Source organism: Astyanax mexicanus, chromosome 15 (genome assembly GCF_023375975.1).
Source record: "Astyanax mexicanus isolate ESR-SI-001 chromosome 15, AstMex3_surface, whole genome shotgun sequence".
NCBI classification, from domain to species: domain Eukaryota; kingdom Metazoa; phylum Chordata; class Actinopteri; order Characiformes; family Acestrorhamphidae; genus Astyanax; species Astyanax mexicanus.
In genome coordinates, this window is record NC_064422.1 from 28,646,753 (window position 1) to 28,654,396 (window position 7,644).

Genomic DNA, 7,644 nt, shown 5'->3' on the forward strand with positions numbered 1-7,644 from the left:
TCACCTTTAATTTATTTATCTGTTTATTTAAACTTTTTTATTTAAATATTTTTTTTGGTTTTTAAGGTTTCTCATACAAGATAAACATTTTTTTTTTATTATTTTTTCTTTTTTAATGATGTTTTTCCCATTTTTTTCGAATGACATGGACACATGTTACAAAAAAAGTTAAATATATGTTTTTTTCATAGGCAAATACATTTTTGCATTTTAAGGTTTCTTATATAAGATACACTTTATTATTCATTTATTTTTCATTTTTAATTATGTTTTTTTTTTCACTCTTTTAATGGACACAAAAGAATAAACCTTTTTTCATGGACAAATACATTTTTGTCTTTACATTTTATTTGTTTTTCGTTTTTGAGTTTTTCCCTGACTTTTTATTTGAACGACGTGTTACATTTTTTTTTCCATGGACAATTTTTTGTTGATTTGTTTAAGGTTCCTCATATAAGGTACACTTTTATACACTATTACTATTTTTTTATTATTTTTATTACTTTTTACTTTTTTATTTGAATGGATACATGTTACGAAAAATATAAGATAAAGTTCAAAATAAAAGCAAAATCTAAAATACAATAAAAAAAAGTGTTTTGGCCTTTATTTTGACTTTTTGTTTTGCTACCTGCTTAAGTTTAGCAAAATTGTAATGCATCGCATTCTTTCTTGAATTTATATAATATAAAATATCAAATATATTTTATATTAGGGTATATTAATATATTAATGTGTATTTATTTTTAGTTTTTTTAGCTGCGTATTTAATTTACTCTCTATGTAAAAATATATTATTTTTTGTTTGTAATTTTGTTTTAAAAGTAATATAAGACTTTTAAATCACGGTTTCTACGTGTTTACAAAAATCAGGGATCTGCTAAGTTGACTAAAAGAGTCTAAATATTCTGAAAACTCGGTTAATGATATTCCATCCATGTGTTTATACTGTGGTTATTGAAGAGGTTTGGGTCTTTATCTGTGAGGGAGAGGGGCCGTGGGTGAATAAAGTGAACGAGCACAAAGAAATGGACAAGTTAAAACCCCGCACAGTCACCGCCCAGGTTTGTGCACGCGCACTGAGCGACGCGCGCTCCCGCGAGTGATGGATCCATGAAGTTGTTAGTACAAAAATGGCTGATTTCCTGCCCTCCCGGACGGCTTTAGTCTGTATCCCCGCTTGTTTTCTCTCCAACAACGAAGTGGAGCAGCAGAGGAAGTCCAAGGAGATCGACAGATGTATTTCTCGGGAGAAGACCTACGTGAAGCGCCTGGTGAAGATCTTGTTACTCGGAGCTGGAGAAAGTGGCAAGTCAACTTTCCTCAAACAAATGCGCATAATTCATGGGCAGGACTTCGATCAGCGGGCCAAAGAAGAGTTCCGGGCTACGATCTACAGCAATGTTATCAAAGGTACTCCGCTTTCTAACTCAGAAAAGACGCGGTTCATCTCTGGATTAGAACAATAAGACCGTCGCCCTGCTGTTATTTCAAAGTGAAACTGATTTGGTGTGTGGAAGTTTCGATGCAGCTCTCTACATCTGGCATTAGCTAACCTTACAGCTACGCTCACACTACTACACCGTGTTAGCGCCGCGCCTATGGAGCTCAACACTCTAGTAGTTAGCTTAACCTAGCTAACAGCTCTTAACAGGGTCTTAAAAGTTACTTTTATTTGTTGTACACAATTATGAGAACTGTAAGTCACACCCAAGAGGACAGTATGACATTCAGGGGTTTGGTAAACTCAAGGATGAGGTTGACTTTTGAAAACTCAACTTGTCAACTTGTGTGTTTGTTTGTTTGTTTTATTTTTTTGCACTACACACTTGGCTGTCTATGCTAGCCAACTACAATATCTACAGCATGCATTTAGGTTTACATTAGAACTGCAACAATTAGTCGATATAATCGTCAATGTCGATTATTTAAATCTGTCAACTACAAAATTCATTGTCAACTAATCGTTATTTGTAACAGTACCACATTACACAAAGTTCTGGGTTACACTCAACTTTGTCTGTGTCTCCAAAAGTGCCCAAAAAAAAACAGTATAATCACTAAATAATCAGTACTTTCCATGTTTAAACAATTTCTTGACATTTAAATGCCTTTTAAATCAAATAATCAGCTATTCCTATAGATTTTAAAGGTGGTGGACATGGCAGAAATAACTGTTGACTAATCATCTAATCTAAGAAAAAAATCATCATCAGATTAGTCAAAAATAATCAGATAGCCTACTATCTCTGTGCGCCTCTTTGCCCCTTTTTGTTTTGCTTTTCAAAACAAAGGCCAAATACCAATTTGAACCTCAGAAGCAAGGTTTATTTTTTATTTTGTGCTACCCTGTCTCTACATGTGACACTGATAGTACCACATGTTATACTCATAAATACCTGTTTTCCCAACTATGTACAGTATGATGGATTCAGCAGGTTATCAGTCTGTCTTATCTCACTGGAATTTCCTTGTTTGGGTTTGTCCCTCAGGAGTACGGGTGCTGGTGGATGCCAGAGAAAAGCTGCACATCCCTTGGGGAGACCCTTCGAACCAGGCCCATGGAGAGGTCATGATGGGCTTTGACACACGCTCGTCCATGATGGTCCAGGGAATAGTTGAGACCAAAGTTTTCCTGCATTATCTGCCATCGATCCGCTCACTGTGGGCTGACAGCGGCATTCAGACTGCCTATGACAGAAGGAGAGAGTTTCAGCTGGTGAGTCCCAAACCACCCACATTGTGTTATCAGGAGCAGCTTCACTCATTTTTACTGTAAAACACACCATTTATGCTCTTTTTTTATTTTCACTGTATGCATCGTATCTGTTTTTTTCCCACCTTTTCTTTTCAATTTTTGGCCTAAAAGATTGGTTTACATGTGATATTTGTGTAGCTTGTTTGACAGAATTTGTGTGGTGGTTGTTGTTGGTGGTGGGAGGGTGGGTGAAAGGGGGGGTTGTATTCCCAGTTAAAGAATGTTGATCTGTTTAATCACTTTGTATGGGTCAGCGGATAGGGCAGAGGAAAACATTTTTCTCGGTACTGTGCCTTGCATCTTTTGCTAGTCGGTAAGCTTGACAATACAGACGTGTGTATATCATTTTTAAATGTAGTCACCTGTATCCAACATTTTTATCAGAAGGTGTAATGGGTTTATTGCTTCAGGATCATTTATATTTTCCCAAATATGTTAATGTGGCATGCATTAAAAATAATATTTAAACCAGATAATCCCCAATTTTACAATATGGACACTGTATTATGTGTTGTAGTTATATTTAAAACATATTTTACATAATTGACATAACTTACTTTAGTCTGTTGGTTTTGTTCTTTTCTGCTTCTTCTAAAGTGACAATATAAGAGACAATATAATGCTTACAGAGTATTGTTAACCACCCATAACCAAACTAAAAGCACTTTTCCAGAAAGGAAACTTGCTGTTTATTTAGTCTTTTCAGAATAGTCTATTCCACCTACTAATGCCATGTTTGTTATCTATAAATACTAATAAAACAGAAGCAGTATTGTTGGGGAAACTGTTCCTTTCATTATTCGTTAAAATAGCACTGGACATGCAATGGTCTTATTTGGTTTGACTAAGAGAAAATCAGTCCATCACACAGATTCATAATCCATCAACCTGATAGGCATTTAGTCATCCATTATTACAGAGGGTGTGGAAGATACATAATGGCTAATGCTATTTGAATTTATGTTTAGAAGGTTTGGGTTAAAAGTTCAGGCACTCCCTTGGCAGCAAACCTACAAGCAAAACTGTCAGGGGCTTTATATAGAGTTTCACAGATTACATTTGATCAGTAAACATTTGTATCATGCAGACTTATGTTTGAGAATTTATCATTAGGATTCTTCTATCAGAAATAGCACAGTATACCGTAATACAGAGATACCAACCGAAAGTGAAACTCTTGTCATGTGGTTGTAGAAATGTCCCTGTTCCCCTTTTCCTGTTTTGTTTTTCATTGCTGCGTTTCATTAAGCTTAAACTTTACACAGGCATTAAATATGTTAATATGTTTATTAAGAAATCTTTGATTACTAATTTAGCACAAAGTCTTGTGTGTGTGAAATGTGGCCTAATGCAGTACGCTGACTGAGGAAGTTTGAGTAGTGTTGGACCAGAGATTTTGTGATACACACTGAGGAAACTGAGAGAGAGTTAAAACTCAGCCCTGTTCTCTATAATAAGGGATTGAGAGAAAACTGGAGGGGTTATTGTTCAGGATTTAGAATTGAGCACTCAGGGACAAAGGTTACTGTTGCTATTCCAGCAATAATTTAACGCAGCTAGAAAAGTATCAGGAATCTGCATCAAGTGCATTCATTACTGAATTAACTGTTAACCGAATTTTAAACAGTAGTTTAACTGACTGGGCTGTTAAATTGTTTATAAATGTTTGTTTGATAAATGTTTATAAATGTTTGATTAACTTAATATTAAAAGCAAACAAAGTTCTGACATGATTTTGGTCTTGTTACTTGCAATATCTTTTTACAAGTGACTCTGGACTGTTCTTACTTTTTTGGTTTTGTAAACAATGTTAAAATCTTAAAAAATAAAGGCAGACGTGATTTAGTTTTTTTTGTCCATATATGCTATGATTTTGTTTTATGATTGCTGTGATTTCTTTCATTGTTAATTGTTGTTTTTGTCTTTTGTGTGTGTGTGTGTTTCTGTAGGGAGAATCTGTGAAATATTTTCTCGATGGTTTGGACAGAATTGGGCAGCTGGTAAAAACTTTTTTTTCCCCTACTAGATGCACTGTTGATAAAAAGAAAATGTATATTACCTATTAGCAAAGTCTGTATGATTTATTTCATGAATATTAATTTATTTGTTATTCTCTTTATTCTCAGGACTATTTACCAACCCAGCAGGACATACTCCTGGCAAGGAAGCCAACCAAGGGCATCCACGAGTATGACTTTGAGATCAAGAATGTTCCGTTCAAGATGGTGGATGTGGGAGGACAGCGGTCAGAGCGCCGTCGCTGGTTTGAGTGCTTTGACTGTGTCACTTCTGTCCTCTTCCTTGTCTCTTCTAGTGAGTTCGATCAGGTTCTCATGGAGGACCGTCAAACCAACAGGCTCACAGAGTCCCTCAGCATATTCGAGACCATCGTCAACAACCGCGTCTTTTCGAATGCGTCGATCATTCTTTTTCTGAATAAGATGGACCTGCTGGAGGAGAAAGTTAAGCTTGTGTCTATTAAAGACTATTTCCCGGAGTACACAGAGGAGCCCCACGACCTCTCTGAAGTGAAAAAGTTCCTAGTAGAGTGCTTCCGCAGCAAACGCAGAGAGCAGCAGAAACCGCTGTATTACCACTTCACCACTGCCATTAACACGGAGAACATCCGACTCGTCTTCCGGGACGTCAAGGACACTATCTTGCATGAAAATTTGAAGCAGCTTATGTTGCAATGAGAGAGATGTCCTAAACAATCATTCCATTTAATTTCTGTTTGTTTGTTTTTTGTTTTGTTTTTTTTTGGCTTCAGTAACAGCCCTGAAAGGCCACCTGCCCAAAGCAGGTGAATTCTTCTACTGACTGATGACCACCTTACTGAGGTCCACCATAGTGTCCCTTTTAGCTTTCTTGCAGGACTCACTTGAATGGTTATCCAGATATTTTTTTATTTTATTTCTGTTGCCTACATTTCTTTTAGCGCCTTTGTTTTAGTGTGATCAATTTTTTTTTCTTTAATTGTTTTAGAAACTTTGTTTTGGTGCTTTAAGCTATCCACTTGATTCACTGGGCCACCTACAACATGCACAACATTTTGTTTTGAAGCTGCTATTACAAAGAAAAAATATTTCTGGTAATGGTATCAAAAAGCCTTAAACAATGTATGTCGAAAATGTGTTTGGTAGATGTTATATTTATTTAATTTTTTTTATTTTTTTTTAAGTTTTATTTTAGTAACCCTGGGGACAGGTGGACTGGACAGAGTTGGGTTTACCAAAAGCATCTCAGAACAAAGATGAATCTATGCATATATCTAATCTAATATTTTAGTTAAAGTGAACATCACACTGAATATTCTCTCCACCAGTGCAGATGGGCTTAACAAAATGATGCTTTTGGGAAACTGGCCATAGTTTCAGTTTTTGTTTAGCTTCTGGCTTTCATATTTGTGGGACAGGTATGGACACGCCACAGGACTAAGCAGTTTGTAAGTGTCGCTGAACTGTACATCCATAGTCACACTCCAGTTGCTAACTGACTAGTTGTAAGCTTGGTGTAATCTTAGTTAATTAAGACTCAGGGCTGTAAATAGGCATTGTAGACTCATAATCAAGAAGCGGCCATTCATGATTGGATTTATTTCTTGCAAATTTCTGGTTTTATTGATCAAATCCGGGTGTTTGGTTCCTCCCCCCCCCCCCCCCCCGTCCTCTTCTCTAGCCCAAGCTCTGAACGGCACCACATCAGTGCGCTTGTATCACACTGAAAGTGCAGAATCCCAGTTAAGGTACCTGTGTATGTAGTGCTGTTGTCTTTGTTGTTTTAAAAAGGGAATGAATCTTAAATGATGTCATTTTGTTATATAGAGTTTATGTTGTACAGATCCCTTGTCTATAATTTTAAATCACAGCCTGGTATTTTTTCAATTTAATATTTCCTTTAAAGTAAAGGGTGGCCAGCGTTATCTATGAATGCCTTCCTATGGTGGTTTATATATAAATCTTCCAGAAATAGAAGTGTATATACGCATTTATCTTGTCAGATTCATGTCGGATGCCAAAATTACCTTATGTCTTAGTTTATGTTGTGTACAGTTTAGCCTCAGGGTATGTGGTGTGGTTTATTTTTGGGCAGGAAGCAGATTTTCTTTTAAATCTAGAACAAGACTTTCTGATATTCAGCTTTATTTTCTTCAATCACTCTTCACAGCGCAGTGTTGTATAATTTGCCATCTCAGAGGAAGCAGCTTCCTCCCTCCATTTTTTTTCCTCTCAGCTCTGTATGATTGATTAAACCTCTCACAGGACGTTGTGTCCTCCACATCTCGCTTCTTGAAGTACCTTCCTGGTTGTATATGTATCAAATGATCTTTACAATGATTTGAGCTTACTGTAACTTTGAATAAGAAGTTATCACTTGACTTTAATCTGACTTATGGTGGTAAATTGATATTTTCTGATGACTGGCACTGTTTTTTTTATGGTTTGTAAAACAGTTTGCTCAGTTTAGTCATCACCCACAACAGATGTTTTCTTTGTGTACAGTATCGATAACATTGTTTTCAATCACTTTTGTATAACTCATTTTGGTCCATTAAATCTGACTATTTTACAGAGATACAAGACTTGAGCAGTTTGGTTTGTGACCTATGGATTTTTAAAAAGTGATAAAGCTGCATGTCTTAATGTAAATCATTTTGATTTATCTAAAGATAAAGTGGATTGTGTGGGAAATGTGCATCCAGTTTCACTTTCTTATTAAGCTATATAGCATCATTTTCTATGATAAGTTTTTTTTTTCTGGAGATATGTAGAGATTTTAGTAGCAACCTTCAACAATAATATTTTTTTGTTCGAGATAGATAGATAGAAAGATAGACTACAAAATTTAGCAGCCAATAAACATGTAAATAGAGTTCTAAAACTAAA

At 35.8% G+C, this 7,644-nt stretch overlaps 1 protein-coding gene across 1 annotated transcript; it reads left to right on the forward strand.

The window, feature by feature from the left end:
• Positions 1–1,074: 1,074 nt before the first annotated feature.
• Positions 1,075–7,443, forward strand: gna13a (guanine nucleotide binding protein (G protein), alpha 13a). The gene is made up of 4 exons (XM_007259093.4): positions 1,075–1,413; positions 2,493–2,719; positions 4,708–4,758; positions 4,885–7,443. The coding sequence occupies exons 1-4, from the start codon at positions 1,134–1,136 to the stop codon at positions 5,452–5,454; spliced, it is 1,128 nt and encodes a 375-aa protein (XP_007259155.3). The 5' UTR covers positions 1,075–1,133; the 3' UTR covers positions 5,455–7,443.
• The last annotated feature ends 201 nt before the right edge of the window (positions 7,444–7,644 follow it).